Consider the following 18,173-nt stretch of genomic DNA (forward strand, 5'->3'; position numbering starts at 1 on the left):
AAAAAATGAGAAAATCCTAATAAAAATTTTATAAAAAAAACAACAACCAGAAGGTGTTTACTGCAGGAAACAATTGTGCTATTAAGCCCTTAGTTGGCAAAGGCATCCACTAAACAATCCTGTTACTTCTCAAATGGGGCTGACAGATTTCACCTGCAATCCTGTCACACTTCCTTGGGAATACAAAAACCATTGAACTCAGGCCTCTTGGGTCTTTAGCAGTGTTGTGTGGGAAGTCAGCTCTAGAATAAACCCAACTCTTCCCAGCAGTTTTGTAGGTGGAGATCAGTAGTGTGTTGGACAATCTCTCTTCCCCCCCCCCTTTTTTTAAAATGATGTTTATTGAGAATTTTAAAGTTACAAAGAAAAAAGAAAGAAAAGACAAGAGAAGGAGAAAAGGAGAGAAAGAAGTAGATAAACATAACAATTAAACAATACAAATCAATAAAAACCAAAGTCAAAAAAAATAACAAAACACACAATACATCTAAATCAAAAAACAAAAATAAACAAGCAATTAAAAAACAAGTCTAATATTCCCAAATCCTTAACTTTCATTAACTTATTTCAACGACCTCCTCACACCTCCCTTTTTTGTATTCTAGTTGTTAATTATCTCAGCAAATCCTTTCCATCTTTCACAATATTCTGTCATTTAAATTACCTTAATCTATTTTAACCTTATCTTACCCTAAAAAACCCTAAAACTTAAAACTTAAATCTTATATATACCAAATTCTTTTAACCATAACATATTCTTACATAATTCTTTTTGACATTTCTGCTAAAGCCAAATAATTTCATTCCAACATTTTTCTAATACTCATTAATTTTACAATACTTTTCTAAATTAATTTTGAAACTTTCTTCCAATCTTCATCCATCGTCTCTTCTTCCTGGTCTTGTGTTTTGTCAGTCCTTTCTCGTCCATCTAATCCATTAACCTGGTGCTCTTATGTCCGAGGCTCTTAAGTCTTTTCCATGTCCCTTCTGCAGATCTTCTTCTTGTTTATACCTGCCCTTTACTTTGTCTTTTGTTGATCTTTTTCTTATTTTCTTTCCTTTCTCACTGGGGGGTAGGTCTCGGGAGGACTCCAATCCAAAAGTATCTCCATCTCTCCTCAGCAGGTCAGCCCATTCCCCACAGTCCCATTCCCCACAGTCAACACTGTAATCCAGAAAGTATTTAAAAGCATGTTTCAAAGTCTTTCCAAAATTAAGAGCCCTCACAACTCCAGACCCCCCCGGTCCACTCCAGATTCAAACTTCAAAAACAGCGGCCTATACTCCTGCAAGGCCTCTCCATTTGTGTTATTTGAGGTTCAACAGCAACCTCCTCCATTTTCTTCTGCACTTGCACTTGCCCTATCAAAACACATTCCTGGGCTGGTTCCTGAATGGTTTCTATGGGTATTCGCCGTTTGTCCAAAGTTTTTAACTGCAACAGTCATCAAATCCATCTTCTCATGCATCTGCTCCAGCAAAGCACTTGTCTTGCAAAAAGCAAGCACCAAGACCTCTTGTAAACACATTTTTTCCCCAAGGTTAGAGTCTAGTCTCACGATCCTAATCATACAGCTGTGAGGTCCCCAGATCAGCTCCGGCAACAAATTAACAAGCTCCCTCTAGAGGAGACAATTTCTATTTGTATCCATCTTTTAAAAGTAGGACCAACAAAGAAAAATTACTTTCACTTTTCAAATACTTTGTTTCTTTTGATTGCAAGAAGCAACATTGGAGTCAATTTGTTTCTCTCTTTTTTTACTATCTGTGAAAAGACGTTCCGTTCACAGTCGATGAACTTCCCCATAAATTTCTGTCTCTGACACCCCGTTCCCAGGTTTGAGACGGTGGAAAATTTATCTTTCTTTACTCTCTCTCCTGCAGGCTTAAACAGTCAAAAATCCCCCTCTTTTCTCCTGCTTCCAAGAGGGGTTTTGGTGGTGATGAATGAAGGAAATTTAGAACTTTATATACGACTTTCCAGACTATAGCTTACAAAGTTTTTGCTTCAATCTATTTACAAAAAACGGGAGGCGGACTTCCTGTTTAGAACCTTCCCATTTCGGTGCCAAATTAAAATATTTCTTAATACTTAATCCAATTTTCCGTTCTACTCACGGGTACTTGTTTAGAGTCCAATTGTCCACAGGAAAAAGTCAGCGCTCTCCGGCAACGGCTGTGCGGCTTCACTCCGTAAAAGTAGCGGTTGATTCAAAACACCGCGCCACTCACCCCACATCGCTTCGGACCCCCGAAAAAGGGTTTCCCTGCGAGTAGGGGAAGAGCTCCTGGTGTCAGCCGAATCCCACGTTCCCAGGCTTCCTCCGACTGGGATTTTTAAAGGGTCTCCGCCTTCGCCGCGGCGGCAAGACCCGATTTTCACAGAGCAGGTTCCTCTCGGTCAGAGGAACTCCGCCATTGCCGATGGTGCTGTCCCGGAAGTCTGGACAATCTGTCTTTCAAGGAAATTCGTATGCCATTATTGATCTTCTAAATAAGGAGCCCCTGATAAACTTCTGGAGGCTTGAACACCACTGCTTTGCTGCGGCACCTCTGCAAGAGATGGGGAGAGGAAAGATTCAGTGGTACTTCCTGAGGGCACCACTTCCTTCTGCCAAAGCACAGCTCTGTGCAGATGTCTCCAGCATCAGAGAAGATGAAAAGCAAGGAGGAAGCGTGGGGAAATTTTCCAGGCTCTTCTTAAACTCTTCTGAAAGCTGCTCTTAGCAGAGATTTCATGGCTGGGCTGGGCTGCTACAGAGGAGCATGAAACAGGTTTTCCTTAATTCCATCAGCAAGGACGTTCCACCCTAGAGGGGGGATTTATCTTTGGTGTTTGTTTTGTCTGCCTCATGAAATGCAGCGGCCTGTCTCTGCTGCCTGTCTTCATGCACAGATACAGCCTTTTGGCCAGGTCCCCAACCTTCCTGAGATGCCCTATATGATAAGATCGAGGGAATACTTATGAAGAGCTGCCTTCAGTACATATTCTGAGGAGCTTGGCATCCCTTCAAACTAACATCCATGACAGAGGTTTCTCACTACAGCAGAATCCTCTTATAGCCAGCTTTTCTGTGAACTCACAATACAGGTTTTTATTTATTTATTTGGCATTCAGTTTTCAGCCAGATGCTTTTAGAAAGTAAATAAGCAGAGTATGAAGGCAATAGCTCTCCCCTGTTGTTTGTTCTGAGCATCCACCATTCATCTGGAGAGAGAAAATGGTGTGTTTTTCCTCCATTTGCATTGTGTTTCCTTTGCACTGGAATGGGGTAGGATAATATAATTACAGCATAATTCGTTACATGAAATTTCACCACAGCAGACAGCAAGACAAAAAAATGTAGTTTTTGTCAGAAGCCAAACTGCAACACAAAGGAAACAGTGCTACGTGCAGTGAAATGCAAGAAATATCATTTTCTTCCTATATCCTTAAGGCTGAGTACTGTCAACAGTTTTTCAGAGATTACTCCAAGATGCAAAAAGAAAAGAAAAAAGATAAAGCAAGCTGCTGGTGAAGCGCTAATCTGTTGGTGATCTACTGGTGGGCTGGCCAGTGCCTGCTGATGTCAGTGGACCTTGATCTCATCTATCAGGGCTCTTATTGGAGCTAAAATACACATTACAGGAGACTTGGAGCTGCACAACTATTTTCTTTTTTTACAAAAATAATTACTCCAGAGGGTGCCTTTTCCTCACACGCCATAGTCCCAATGGAAACTATTTCTACTAGGGCTGGGCGATACTTTGACATTCTCTGAAACCAGTATGGTGTTCACATCACGGTACCAGTTTCAGACTGTTTGAGCTGCCAATACATTGCGGCTCCCCAGCTGCTGCGATGTTATCAGCAGCTCAAATTGCCTTTGCCCAGGCAGGCAGGCAGGCTTCGTTTTTCCTCTTGGGGTGGTTGTTTGCTCCAGGAGGAAAGATGCAGCCCACCTGCTTGGGCAAAGGCAGGCAGGTGGCAACCGAGCACACAGAGCCCGAGAAGCGTGTTCTCAAGCTCTGTGCAATTGTCTGCCTTTGGGTGGGCTGAATCTTTCCTCCTGGAGCAACTGACCACCCTGGCAGGAAAGACGCAACCCACGTTCCCAGGCAAAGGCAGGCAGGTGCCTTTGAGGGAGCCCTGATGCCTCTCTAGGGGGCACTGGAGCCTCCTTGAACCTCTCAGCTCTCACCTCCCACCCCCTCATCTGAGCAAGCACAAGCCAGAGGGGCATCAGGGCTCACTCAGCTGTGGGTGGGAGGCTCCCCCGCCCCACTGAGCGGTTCAGGCAAGCCCCAATGCTCCTCTGGCTCATGTGAGCCAGAGAGGCATTAGGACTTGCTCACAGTGTAGGGCTGGGCAATGTATCTCAGCTGCTTGCTCCTCCCCTGAGAGGAGGAAGAAACAGCTGAGATACCTTCCAGACATTGTGATATATCAGCATATCACGGTGTTTAGCTACTGATATATCACAGTGTTGAAAACCAGATATCGCCCAGCCCTAATCACTACCAACAACTTGAAGCAGCCATTTTCCTTAATATGTCGAATAGGAGCTTCAGTGGGAGCAATTTTCATTGGGACCACAGTGAGGAGAAAATCATTAGCTCTCTTCCCCACATACTGTGGTCCTGATGCTGATCAGGACAGAAAGCAGCTGCTGTCTGCCATGTAAAAAGCAAAAATCATGAAACTCCAAATGATGCATTTTATGTTTTGTGTAGTTTAACCCTTGAATGCTGGAGCTAAGAATGCATGCTGAGCATTACATAACACAGGTTACTTAAGAGATCCTGAAGATGCCCTCTTTTTTATTCATAATTTTCAAATGCATTGGTGGGCCCCATGGATTCTAGTAGTAACAAAGACCATTGCACAAAACTGAAGTCAGCCCAGCCCTGCACTGTGTTAGCCTGGGCACTCTCAATTATGGGTTTGTACAGAACAAACCACTGAGTCGCCCCACAGTGCTGCGATCTTCAAATGGGTGCAAATGAGTGGAGCTCAAGGAGACAAGGCTGGGTAACAGGGTGGCCCCAGTGACAAGGAACTATTTGTTTCCTGGTTTACATTTTGTCTGCACTCGTGGAGAGGAATTGCGTGCCATCTTACATCTTTTGTACCTCTGAGAAATTGCCAATATCCATTCAGTGAAGAAAGAAATAAACCCAAAGGGTGCCGACAAAGAGCCACTGGCATCCGCTTTGATCCAATAATGATAATAGATGATAGATTGCCTGGAAATTAACTAAATTGCCGTCTCCCCTGATGAGCCAGAAACCACAGGGCAGGCCTCCTGCCGGCAGCTGGATACTTATATTTCCACGGCACGCAGGGAGAAGCTGGGCTCTTTCATAAATTATTGAGTGTTTCATTTATGCCTCATAAATAAGAAACTCAAATGAAAATGTTAGATGTCAAATCAGTTTGGTAACAAATAAAGCTATCTTGGATCCTCTCTCATCTGAAATTTAGCTTTACAGAAAGCAACTGAAGTATGTCTCATTAATGGTCAAGAGCTGACTGTTCTTTTCTCTAAAATTAATTCTGATTTCTCAGCCTAAAATGGGGGGGGGTGTCTATGCAACAAATCAACAACTCCCTGTTTTTAATTACCTGGACTGAGCATGTGCTCAGAGGCACCTAGCTCCTTAATTTTAAGTATATGGTTGCCTCCTGTTGCACCATACCTAGTTTGGTAGATCTCACTGTTCTAGTAGGCCAGTCTACCCACCTCTACTTGAAGCCACCTTCTTGTAGTAAGCGTACAAAGCGCCGTCAACCTTATCTCATGGCAAGGTGGAAGAGGGATTCTTTCCATCCATGCCCCACAAACTCTTTCATAGCATCTGTGCCAGAAAAGAAGAGTCCTATTGAATCCAATGGCCAAGGTGCTTACCACTTACAGTGGTACCTCGGGTTACAAACACCTTGGGTTACAAACACTTGGGTTGCAGACTCAGCTAACCCAGAAATAGTACCTCGGGTTAAGAACTTTGCTCCAGGATGAGAACAGAAATCATGCCGCAGCGGGAGGCCCCATTAGCTAAAGTGGTACCTCAGATTAAGAACAGTTTCAGGTTAAGAACGGACCTCTGGAACGAATTAAGTTCGTAACCAGAGGTACCACAGTACTTCCACATCACATAATGCATGAAGTGGCTATTTTACTTTGCAATGGAGATGAAAGGAGGTTGCACATCTACACGTTTGCACTCAGCCTACTTTTGTCTTTGACAACAAACTAGAGTTAAGCAACTACAAAACAAAGTCTATGTTTTCAAAGATGGAGGCCTAGATCAACTGAACAATCCTCAGGTACAAATTGAAAACTAACCTTTCCTGTTGGAAATGTTTCTAGATTTCTAAACTAAATCGAAAGTATTATGGTATTTGTTTCTGAGATGACATTCAGTTTCTTCTCTTCTCCCCCAAGTCTCGGGTCGTATCAGACAATAACACAAACTAATGCCCCATACTTTGTCCTTTTATTATCAGTGATTTAGCAGCAAATGTTAGCACAATTATTCATTTATGTTTTTAGTGGCTTACCCAGTTACCATGGCAAAATGACAGCAGTGAAGCCAGACTAGGGAATGGGGGGGGGGGTGATTCAATAATAGGCACTTTGTGAAGAAAAACCATGAACTGAACGCAGCCATCCTTCAAAAGCCAAATTTGATTGAATTTTGCAATGCAATTTTCCAGCCAAGTAATGAGGACAAAAATGCATATACTGGGGTAAAGTATGTACAGAGATGCATATATTGATAAAAATAACATACAAAAATGTGTTGCATTAGGGGGAATTGCTTTGCAAAAATGTGCACATTATGCAAAATTGCATGAAAACATTTGCACTACAATGCTGGTGAAACTTCAGGAGAACTTTTTTAAAAAAAAATGCAAACTGATATGGAAATGTGGAGAACTGAACTTAAGAAGGAGAAAACGAGAAAGAAAATTGTCAGAGTCACCCATCCATAAGTCAGACAAGAAGAAACCACTATGTGGGTGGAAATAGTTACAATTCATTTCTTAATCTGTGCATTCTTGTGTGTCCACATGCAGATTTGGTGCCAGGAACAGAATATGGAGTTGGAATTTCAGCTGTAATGGATGGCAAGCAAAGTGTTCCAGCTACCATGAATGCAAGGACTGGTGAGTGACACACAGACTTGTTTTAAATTAAAAAAATCATTACGGAGCAAAACTAGTGGGTTCTGCCCATCTCTTGAATCCTCAGCCATACTTAGGGGCTCCAGAACATGGTTAAGTGACCCTCAGTGGCATTCTGCAGTACTTGGCCAGTTTGAATTCATGCAGTAATTTCACCAAGCAGATTATCAGGGTGTGGAGGAGGTCTAAAAGAAGGAGCTGGTTGTACTGAGACATGTCACTCTGCCACACACTATGGTAACCTCCACATCCCTGGCGGTCACCTTTTGTTCAAATTTGGGAGGTACTTCCCAGGATTCAGGTGAAATGCCTTTGCAAGCCTCAGTTGGTTACCGTATTTTTCGCTCTATAACACGCACCCGACCATAACACGCACGTAGTTTTTAGAGGAGGAAAACAAGAAAAAAAATATTCTAAATGAAACAGTGGATGTATGATTTTTGTGGTTCATGCTGTGGCCACACACATGTGATCTGGATGTTTGGAGTAGCCCAATGCAAAAATCCTGAGGATCCATGTGGATCCATGCTTTGTAACCACGTTTTAAGTGGGGAGGGAAAAGCACTCAAGGGACAAGGAGCACGTGTGGGGTGTGTGGAAAAGGATGCTGCTAATAATGCAGAAGAGGGGTATAAGGGGAGAAGGAACACGCGTGGGGTGGGTGGAGAAGGATGCTGCTAATAATGAAGAAGAGGGGTATAAGGGGAGACGGCTCCTCTCCTCTCCCACTTTGCTCCTTTAACGCGAGCAGGCTCTGCTTTTCTCCCTCCTCCCCACTCATCCCCGGCAGCGGCTCTTCTCCCGCTTTGCTGTTTCAAAGCGAGTCACGGAGGAGGGAAGGAAGGGGAACCATGGATCCTCTGCTCACGACTGCAGCAGATCCCCCCGCCACCCATAGGCATTCCCTCCATAACACGCACAGACATTTCCCCTTACTTTCTAGGAGGAAAAAAGTGAGTGTTGTGGTGCAAAAAAGACGGTACTTCTGCTCCAGGGATCCGGTTGGCAAATGATTTCTAGCAGGAGTCCTATTCTGAATTGAGCAATGATTTGAGTCTTTGCAACCCTGGCTGTGCATGCAGAGTCACAAGCAACGTGCTCTTTTACCCTTCCTCTCCCTGTCGGAAGCTCTATCCATGTTCTCTTCTTTTGCCCCCCATTTGTTTGTTCCTGTGAGAGAATAGAGGCAAACAAGAATTAGCAGCTGAAGCCAAAATCTCTGTTCTTCTTCACACTGATGAGGGGGCTCTTATTGAGAACGCTTTCCCTTGTGTCTTGGAGTGAGCAGCCAAGGGACCTAAACGGGGGACGGAGAGAATATGGTACAAAAGATTATCCCAACATTGAGAGAGAGAGAGAGAGAGAGAGAGAGAGAGAGAGAGAGAGAGAGAGAGAGAGAGACTGTCAATTTTTATAGACACATAAGTAAGCTGGCATTTTGCACAAGGGGAAGTATTTACAGCCAGCATTTCAATGCAAATGCAAACAGCTTTTGCCTTTATGTGATATTTGTACAGCGATTACAACTGCAAATATCAAAGGCAGCCTTAGAATTTCTAGGGTGTTGATTCATAGATCACGTTGCTCCATCAACACTACCAAAATCCATTTCTTCATCATAATAACTTTCAGTGACCACTCTGATTGTGTGCTGGCACCGCTAAGGATTCTGGATCTGTATTTTTAGGGTGGTGCTGTGGTCTAAACCACAGAGTCTAGGGCTTGCTGATCAGAAGGTTGGCGGTTCAAATCCCCATGATGGGGTGAGCTCCCGTTGCTCGGTCCCTGCTCCTGCCAACCTAACAGTTCAAAATCATGTCAAAGTGCAAGTAGATAAATAGGTACCGCTGCAGCGGGAAGGTAAACGGCGTTTCCATGCGCTGCTCTGGTTTCTCCAGAAGCGGCTTAGTCATGCTGGCCACATGACCCGGAGGCTGTACGCCGGCTTCCTCAGCCAGTAAAGCGAGATGAGCGCCGCAACCCCAGAGTCGTCCGCGACTGGACCTAATGGTCAGGGATCCCTTTACCTTTACCTTTACTTTCGTGAGCCCAGCTCAGTTCTATACTACAGTTCCACACCATAGTCAAGGGAGAAGAGAGATTGCTAAAGGAGACAATAGAGTCTAGTTCACACACACACACACACACACACACACACACACACACACACACACACACACCAGAGAAGCCTCATGCTTGCACAGGGCTACGTGATGATCCTCTGAGGGAGGACCCACTGGCTTCAAGGCCAATGAAGTTTTCATCTGCTTACGTCATTGCACATAGAGAGGTTCAAACTAGCCAAGCCATGGCATCTCTATCAAATTCAACTGAAACTCAGTAGCAGCTGGCAAGGCAACCCCCCCCCTCCCTTCGCCGCCATGATTAGATGCCTCTGGTCTGTCCTAGGCCCAGTAGGAATTTTTGGGACACTGTTAAGAGACAATTAATTGTCAGTTATTTAATTCATTGTTATTCACTGCTGGGGGACAGAAGTGCTATTGGTGTGAAAATATTCTGAACCACCTTTGTTGCAGAGGAAGCCTTGTTGTATTTGTGAAACCCCTTGTCCTGCCTGCCCACAGACTGTCTCACCAGAGTGGTGCATGCTCTGGTTATCTCCCACTTGGACTACTGAAATGCTCTCTACATGGGACTACCTTTGAAGGTGACTCGGAAACAACAACTAATCCAAAATGCATTAGCTAAACTGGTGCTTGGGAGTGTAAAAATCTAAACTCAGATCTGTGCATTCCAAGCTGTTAATAGGCTACCTTTTTAAATCTCCTCCTGCTGCAGAGCTCGACAGCCCTCACGACCTCATAGTGACAGCTTCCACAGAGTCATCCATCTCTGTGTCCTGGACCAAAGCCAAGGGTCCCATTGATCACTACCGGGTCATCTTCATCCCCGCTTCAGGAATGGCATCTGAGGTTACTGTTGCCAAAGACAAGTCTGAGCTCACACTATCAGACTTGGAACCTGGGACTGAATACACAATCTCTGTCATTGCTGAAAGAGGCCGTCAGCAGAGCCTGGAGAGCACAGTGGATGCCTTCACAGGTACTGAGAGTCACCTGAGGTTTTCTGAGGGTCTGTTACTACTGTCTGCTGGTTGACTACTGCTAGATACACCATTGACAAGCCCTTTCTTTTACTAATTGCAGCCCCACTTAGCTGCTTTGAAGGTTGGGGATGTGGTGCTCTGTGAGAGAGTGTCTAAGCCATGGTGTTGGTGGGGAGAGAAGTTCAGCATGTCTTCTTCTGCTAATAGCAGGAGGGGGTTTGAGGTGGGGAGGAAAGTGTTAAACTTCTCCCAGAGTGCCGGTTCCCTCATTTTCAATATAACTGTCTGGCACCGCTAATTAATAAAATAAAACAGATGTCTCGTGGCACATCTAGCTTGAGCCTAATGTGATGAGTATATCATTTCCAAAATGCTAAGTGCAGAAGTAGCCCAGGTAACGGACGTGCATGTTTGCAAGAGCCTTCACACGCCCTCTTTCTCTTGCCCCATTTTTCCTGTTCCCCCTTCCTCAGATTTACACCCTACCTTGACCTCACCTTTTGGGGCAGCGGTCAAATGCAGAACATTTAAACTGCGTCCGGTGATTAATTCCTAAAGGGGGGAAGCCTAAAACTCAAGACAGCTCAGAAAATGCATTTCTAGAATGGATAATCTTTACCCTCATTACCGAAGACTGGGACTGTGTATTTTATTGAATCAATGGAGACTTGAGTACTTTTTTCCCTGCATGGTCTAGATCCACTGCAATTTTTTTGCCCATGAAAAGTGCTTCTGAGAGACTGGTTTCATTCTGAAAATAAAAGCTGATCACAGATGGATTCTGCAATACTCTGCAGTGTGTCCATTTAAAAACAGATGTACAGTGGTCCCAGCTATTGGGTGGGGGGTATCCACACCCGCCCAATGGCATTGTGGGTGGGCATATACCAAGATTGCAACCATTGCTTTCCTCTCCATTCACCTGGGGTATGTGCAGGGAGGGGAAGGCATGGATAACCTAATCAAGGGGAGAGTTTTCAAATGTGCATCATGTAGCCACACCCATTCTTGTGAATGACAGGATATAGAATCAATCTAGTTTGGAAGCAGCATCTATTCTGGATTGACAAGCACTATGTTTTTCTGCTACAAATGGCTTAGTGTGTATACAGCCTTACCCTTTGGTCCTTTTGTACATGCTCAGATGTACTCATCTTTTCATCATTTTGCATGTTTCCTGGCTAAATAAGACCCAGCCTGCCATTTTCTTCTGCATTCTTGTTTTCAGGGTTCCGGCCAATCACACAGCTTCACTTTTCTCATGTGACTTCCTCCAGTGTGAACATCACTTGGAGTGACCCCTCTCCTCCAGCAGATAAGCTGATACTGAACTACAGCCCCAAGGACAAAGAGGAAACCAAGCAGGTGATGCTAGACCCGACCAAGAGACATGCTGCCTTGTTTGGCCTGCAGCCGTCCACAGAGTATGTTGTGTCCTTGGTGGCTGTGCATGGCCTTGTTAGCTCTGAGCCCATCATGGGCTCCATCAAAACAGGTAACAGTAGCAGCGCTCTCTCCATTGCAGTTTAATATCTATGTCTTGTCCACTTCCGAGGAAGATCCTTTGTGCTTGAATGGGTTGCAAAATTAAAAACAGAAAACAGAGTGGAGCCAACCATCAAAGTCAGAGCTGAGTCTTAGAATTCACATTTAACTCAAGCCAAAATGACACACATCCCAACTATCGCTATGAATCCGTGACAGTGACAGTTTTCTTCAGCCTCTTCATTGTAAATCACTCTACCTACTGTATTTTTCCCCCATCTTGCCTTAGGCCAAGGTTTTGTGGATGTGTCTTTAAAAAAATGTTCAAATGATTGCTAGGGTTGCCATTCATAAGGTTTCAGCTTTCCTCCTCAACAATCTCTGAGCATGAATCTTATGGTAGCATGCCCACCATTTTGAATATCCCTGTCTGGAAAAGGCAGCATGCCTGCTCTCCTCTGTTGGCCAAACCAGAAATGGAATGGATAGGTCCTGGGTTTGGTGAGTTGCAATGGGGCGTGGGATGAATAAAGGAAGCAGAGAAGAGACCCAAGGAACCAGAGAACAGGGAAACGAAAAGGATGGAGAAGATGGTTTGCCCCAGAAAAGGCAAACACTGGGAGGTTTGCCTCAGAAAAAGGTTGGTTACAGTGGGATGTACTAAAGGTAAAGGTACCCCTGCCCGAAGGCCAGTTGTGTCCGACTCTAGGATTGTGCGCTCATCTCACTCTAGAGGCCGGGAGCCGGCGCCATCCGAGGACACTTCCGGGTCATGTGGCCAGCGTGACGAAGCTGCTCTGGTGAGCCAGCGCAGCACACGGAACGCCGTTTACCTTCCCGCTATAAAGCGGTACCTATTTATCTATTTGCACTTAAGGGTCTTTTGAACTGCTAGGTGGGCAGGAGCTGGGACCCAACGATGGGAGCTCACCCCGCCGCGGGGATTCGAACTGCCAACCATACAATCGGCAAGGAACGGCTAAGGGAGCTGGGCATGTTTAGCCTGGAGAAGAGGAGGTTAAGGGGTGATATGATAGCCATGTTCAAATATATAAAAGGATGTCATATAGAGGAGGGAGAAAGGTTGTTTTCTGCTGCTCCAGAGAAGCGGACACGGAGCAATGGATCCAAACTGAAAGAAAGAAGATTCCACCTAAACATTAGGAAGAACTTCCTGACAGTAAGAGCTGTTCGACAGTGGAATTTGCTGCCAAGGAGTGTGGTGGAGTCTCCTTCTTTGGAGGTCTTTAAGCAGAGGCTTGACAACCATATGTCAGGAGTGCTCTGATGGTGTTTCCTGCTTGGCAGGGGGTTGGACTCGATGGCCCTTGTGGTCTCTTCCAACTCTATGATTCTATGATTCTATGATTCTAAGTCCTAGGTACTGCGGTTTTACCCACAGCGCCACCCGCGTCCCTATTGTACTAAGTTAATTAAATAATTCATGGTTCCTGTAAGTCCAAAGCACCAAACACACAGGAGGCCACCAGAGTAACCTCTGCACAGGCCAGGGTCTTCCTTCTGTTCAGGAGATATTCCCGGAATAGTGACATATGCAGAAATGCAATGGTGTAGGCTCGTGTGAGAGAAGTGACTCTTACTCCAGTGATTTCACAAGAGTCCTAGGGAAGGGAAGGAATTAATTTTAATTCAGAAAAATAGTGCACCTCAGCTCTTAGAAGTATAGGAAACACTGAGCTAGAGAGCAGGTGAGACCTGGGTCTAATACTCACTGCCATCTCTGGCCTGGCTGTGGCCATGTCTGCTAACCTAGAAGAACTCAGCTCGGAAGAGGATTACAGACCTTCCAGCCTAGGCACATCAAACACTCCTACTGCTTTTGCCACAAGTAGTGTCTTGCTTCAGTTTGGCCGCACAGGGGACAAAAGGGCTCTTAGCTTCACTTCTCCCTCTTCCAATGCAAGCAGATGATGCCTATGCCCACATAACTGTCAAACGCTACAGCAGATCCCAAATCTCCTTTCCCCCACCCTCCCCATGCCTGCTAATTTACCCTGGGTTGCTGTAACAGTAATCTTCACATTCATCCTCCTGTAGTCTCAGAGCTGGGTTTTGAGACTACAATTGATTCCAAAGGCAATGCAAAGGAATTATACATGTATGCTCAGTTAACCTCAAAATCCTCCCAGCAGCCAAGAAACCAGATTTACTCACTGCATGTTCATTCTGAAATCCCCTTCGAAAAGCTGCACACATTGTTACATCTGAAGTGTATGTGGAAGAACCTGCATCTAGGTTGTCCCACTTCAGAGAACATAGGGGGTTCACACTACTGTATCCCCCTCACGCACAGCAACACCTGAGAGGCGTTGGCTCTTGAACGGTGCAGGAAGACTGATGTCTGTTGCAATCTTGTACTTGGTAGAGTTGAAGGCAGAAGCAGGCAGCTGTGGCTGTAACGCCAAAGAATCTTACACTCCCACAACCAGAATATTAAGTGATGGAGTACTGAAGAAGATTTCATGAATTTGTTGTGGGCTCTTTCGCTGTTTTTCTGGGTCTTGATTATTTGTTCATTTATTTACATAATTGATATCCTGCACCAGCAATAAAATTGAAGAAGCAAAAAAGTACATCATCATCATCATCATCATTATTATTATTATTATTATTAACAACACAGACAGCAAATTAAAACAAACAAAAGCAGCAGCAACCTTTTTTTGTGTAAACCACTTAAGAGGTTTTATTACAATCAAAAGGTCTATAATTTTTATTAAATAAATTAAATCAAGACAGTAAAATAAAACTACTCTGCATTAAAATGCTTTTGTTTGCAGTTCCGAAAATCGTGAGAAAACACAAACGTTTTCTGGCACCTAAATGATACTGATGATGTCTCCAGGCAGGCCTCCATGGGGAGGGCATTCTAAAGAGGATGCAAGTGGTGAACCACTGTCTCTCTCAGATGTCCCTTAGATCCATTGCTGAATATTTCTCCTAATCAGCATTCCCACGGGCATCAAGATCAGCTCCTTAAATGAGGAATGAAATGTATAATCGTGTTAACTACCTTGCCAATTACTATGACAAATGAGCCATTGCTATAAGGCCTCTGCCAATACACACACAATTATGCTTTGGTGCACATGTTAAGGTCTTCTCCTTAGCAGTGACAGCTAAGGGATTAACTTTTTTTTTTTTAAAAAAGTGAGACTTTTAGAGAATAAGCTATCACTGTTGGAAAGTGACATTGAGCAGTGGTGCTCTGTCTGCCTTTCCCCCCTCTCTTTTGAGTCTTTGGTACATCAAAAGGTGTCTCCTCCAACACCATAACCTTACCATCAAATATGGTCTTTTTTTGGCTATGTATTTCTGTGCTCAATCAAACACCTATAAAGATGACCTCTGGCCAAAACAATATATCATATAAAACATGGCATTACTGACAAAAATAGCAGCCCCCAATCAAACTGTGACTCCCTGTTTCAGAAGGTTGTTCAGGACAAGATACAGTAGAATAAATTAATTTTGCGAACAGCGAGAAAATTATATTTTTCTGTCAAGTGTAGTATTATGTTGAATGGCAATTGTTAAGTGTGTGAATTAGACAATAAGTAACTGTGCTATTAAGAAGAGTCACCACTGTTATCAGCATGAAGTGATGCATTTCCGGTTGGGAATTGTGCAATGTGCAAATGTTTACCAGCTTTTATTTCTTTACTTTGCTTTGTTAAGGGATTGATCCACCAAGGAACCTGACCATTGACAACGTGACTACAGATTCTGTGACGGTCCACTGGGCTCCTCCTATTGCATCTTTTGACCACTATAGGATAGCCTACAAATCTGCCCAAGGTAACACTCCCAGGGGTCTGTGGAAACAGCTCACCTGGGTGTTTTAGGGTGCCTGCTTTCTTACAAGGTCTTGTGTGTTCATTTGCCTGCTCCCATCTTGTTTCATCTACTCCCAGTTAGGAGGTCCTTGAGAAGGCGTGTGTGAGGAGGGTGTAACCTTTGGCTGACCCCCTCCCACAACTACAGAACTGTCCCATAAACCCATTGCTCTCTGGAAAGCTTAGCATGTGTGTGTTTCCTTTGAAGCTAACTGTACAATCCTGTGTCCGTTTACTCAGAAGTAAGACCCTGTATGTTTGATAGGGCTGACCTCCAGGTAAGTATGCATACGGTTGCAGCCTGAAAAACTTCTTCAGCTGGGTTCCACAAGATTAAAGAGTCCAGGCTTTCAGAATTCATCACTTCAAAGACAGAGATAGGTCATTAAAATAAAAGAAAGCTAAAGGTTTTAGTGAGGAACATTCATTTCCATTTGACAAGCACCTCAAACAAGTGACTTCCAAACCAAAGGACTTTTGGTAATTACTTTGAAATACACATTTTCTAGAAATAATACACTGTGCATTTGATACTATTAGCCTGCGCTTTTTGGATCCAAAAGGTGCTTTCTGCATTGCATGGTGTAAACATATATCAGATGATCTGTGTACAGTTTGTGTAACTTCTACATGTTTGCTGACACCTACAGTATGTCTCCCTCAGCAAGGGGAGTGTTGTGGAAGCTCCTGTATTTTTCAAGGAAAGCTGTGCATTTGCAAAAGAGAATGAACTCAGTGGGGTGTGGGGCTCCTTCCGTAATTTAAATATTCTCATCCTCAAAAACCAGAGTAGACAGTTTTCTAGAGCAAGGGATTTATTACTGCTGTGCCACACACTCAAGTCACAAGTCTGTTTGAGGTGTTGAAGGAATGGAATGCAAAGCAGAAATAAAGGTGAGCTGCTTTTCCCACCCCCTTCATTAGGTTGCCCAAATATTTTAGAACAGAAAATTACAGGTTATAATATTTCAAAGACCCCTAAGGGTCTGTGTATGTTAAACTCAGAAGCAGTACTTATTGATATGCAATTAGTTGCAAGTTTGGTAATGGGGGTAAAGTTATGCTTCCTCAATTTTGCAAAGAGAAAAGAACTCCATCTTTCGAAGAATGGTTACAGAAAATATGGGAAATTGCCTCAATGAACAAATTAACTTATTGGAGACAAACTTTAAACAACCAATAAGACGATATTATTATACAGAGATGGGCCATAAATTACAGAGTCCCTTTCAACTCTGTAATTTTATGGTTCTGTGATACTAATATAATGCCATGTGATTATTTTTCACCCATATGACACTGTTCTCAGCTTTGATAGATGTATATATTTTTCTAGTGTGTATATATCTCACACATTAAATATTATTTACTATCTTTAATTTTCTTTACTATAAGATTCTTAAATTAATCACATAGAAATTTAGTACACTATTTGCACCTTTTTTAATGGCAAAGATGAGTGTCTGCATTATTTGAACCTACATATGCAGAAACCCTGAGGTGATCTCTGAGCTATAAAATTAAATAAATAGCTAAACTATTTAGAACAATACAATATACCCAGAATTATTTATTTTGCTATGAACTGATCCTCCCCCCCCCAATGCCTTTAGCTGATAGAAGAAGAGGCCATGGTTGAGCTAATCTCTTTGGCTATTCTCTCCTGCTTCCAGTTAAATACTGTGTAGTTTCTTATTGCTTGCAGTCTTGAGCCACACTCGGTTGCAGATGATTTAGCAACGCTGGTTTGGTGCATGTCTTTCAATCTTTGGGTAGTGGCATCAGGATTCAGGGAGGGCACCCTGAATGTGGGAGTGGGAGGTGTGCAGTCTGAGTGAGAGAAGTGGCCCTGTTGGGTCCTCTGCCAGTCCGGTTCACAGCTTTATTTCTCCAGAGCTGGCCCTGGCTAGGGCAGCTCTTCCGACCACACTTGGCACTGGACCAACTTTTGATCAAGATGTGCCTCTTTCCTCCAGAGTCTAAGGGCTCCATGGAGTTCCATTTGGCCACCTCTCAGATAGCCGTGTGGACAAACAAAAGAGAGAAGCAGCCAGAGCAGGCTTCTTCAACTGCGGCCCTCCAGATGTTTTGGGCCTACAACTCCCATGATCCCTAGCTAGCAGGACCAGTGGTCAGGGATGATGGGAATTGTAGTCTCAAAACATCTGGAGGGCCGAGGTTGGGGAAGCCTGAGCCAGAGGATGTGCTCTTCTGGCAACTTCTGTGGCAATCAAGGCTGGAAGGTCTGTGGGCTGACACCAGGCTGTTGTTAGCCTGTGTTTAGTGCACCTGGATTTGCTAGTGGTAATGGATCCATTTTCTCCATCCAAACAGGACGAGTGGACAGCCTAGTTATTGCCAAAGGTGTTACTGAGTACACGCTCAGCCACCTGCAGTCTGCCACGGAGTATGAGATCAGCTTGAAGAGCGTCCGAAGCAGAGAAGAAAGTGAGCCTCTCTCACACACCCTGTATACAGGTATGGAATGCCTTTTGGGGGTTACACAGAAAGGTCCAGAGTTTACTTGATAAAGAAGCATCAATGGCTGGTGGCAAGAGCTTCCTTCAGGAATTTGGCACCTTCAGTACATATC

The 18,173-nt window shown here is 44.0% G+C and overlaps 1 protein-coding gene across 3 annotated transcripts in view; it reads left to right on the plus strand.

The window, feature by feature from the left end:
- The window catches only part of TNR (tenascin R), a 402,595-nt gene that overhangs the window by 360,238 nt on the left and 24,184 nt on the right, over positions 1-18,173 (plus strand). For all 3 annotated transcript variants that reach the window (XM_081194287.1, XM_081194289.1, XM_081194288.1), the window contains 5 exons: positions 7,064-7,153; positions 9,971-10,234; positions 11,467-11,733; positions 15,423-15,542; positions 17,915-18,058. In XM_081194287.1, the coding sequence (XP_081050413.1) occupies positions 7,064-7,153; positions 9,971-10,234; positions 11,467-11,733; positions 15,423-15,542; positions 17,915-18,058 (885 nt within the window). The remainder of the gene's footprint in view (positions 1-7,063; positions 7,154-9,970; positions 10,235-11,466; positions 11,734-15,422; positions 15,543-17,914; positions 18,059-18,173) is intronic.

This window comes from Podarcis bocagei, assembly GCF_964188305.1.
Source record: "Podarcis bocagei genome assembly, chromosome: 5".
Classification (NCBI taxonomy): domain Eukaryota; kingdom Metazoa; phylum Chordata; class Lepidosauria; order Squamata; family Lacertidae; genus Podarcis; species Podarcis bocagei.